General features: G+C 40.4%; 1 protein-coding gene across 1 annotated transcript; it reads right to left on the bottom strand.

Moving 5' to 3' along the window:
• Positions 1–629: 629 nt before the first annotated feature.
• Positions 630–786, bottom strand: Pmar_PMAR014467 (hypothetical protein; the record flags this gene model as incomplete). The annotated part of the gene is made up of 1 exon (XM_002767680.1): positions 630–786. A coding segment is annotated over one exon (157 nt), but the record flags the coding sequence as incomplete, so codon positions are not given.
• Between the last annotated feature and the right edge of the window lie 129 nt (positions 787–915).

Raw genomic sequence — 915 nt, 5'->3', positions numbered from 1 at the left:
ACTCATTAATAACGTCCTCGTAAGTCGCATTTTCTTGTAATATCTCGACTGTCAATCATCACCGATAGGCGGTGCCTTGTATTTCCATGCTCATACCTTCAAATCATCTTTCGTAAATTCTCAGACTAGAAATTGTAGCATATAATTCAATTGTTTTCATTTCTTTCTCGTTTCTTTTTAAAAATTTTTGAAAGAAATAATGAAAAAGAAATAAATGAATTCTTTTTGAAAAAGAAAGAACTCTGCTCGGTGGTCAAATCGCTCACCAGGAACACCGGTCACATTCAAGGCCTCAGTTTGAGCTCCACTTTCCTCCAACTCCATCTTGCCATCTGTTGAAGTGGCCTTGTCTTAAGTATCGTCCAATCGATCACCATGGCGTGTCACACGCCGCGTGTGCGATAGTGCTCTTCTGTTGATCAATTCCAACCAGGGGTATTGAGATAACACAAGTATAGCCAAGATAGGGTAGGTGCAAGATAGGATAGGTCTCGTATCAAGTACACCGAAATAAGGAAATAACTTTGTGCCACAGCTAACGAACAAAATAGCTATTCTACTACTAAGAACAGCAAGATTTCAAGATCTCAAGAGATCAATAGGCACAGACAACACTCCGGGGCCACAGACTACACATCAATGCGCTTCAAATTGCCAATATACTCAAAGAAAGGCTGGGAGCGTAAAGGATCACTGGAGATAGCAGCCACTTGACCACGAATCGAAATGACTTTATAGACAGTAGCATTCCAGTAGGGATCCAGCTTGTTACGGTTATAGTTATACCTTAACACAGAATCGCCAATCTTAAGAGTATCAAAATTACTACGAAGCACAGACTCGTCAGCTAATACTTTTCTAGAACGGAGTGTAGCATCTAAGTTTTCAGCATCAACTGTAACCCACTGAGAGTCT

This window comes from Perkinsus marinus (assembly GCF_000006405.1).
Source record: "Perkinsus marinus ATCC 50983 genomic scaffold scf_1104296970254, whole genome shotgun sequence".
Lineage (NCBI taxonomy): Eukaryota > Perkinsozoa > Perkinsida > Perkinsidae > Perkinsus > Perkinsus marinus.
The sequence above is the reverse complement of the archived record's forward strand: the minus strand, read 5'-3'. Positions and strand labels throughout refer to the sequence as shown.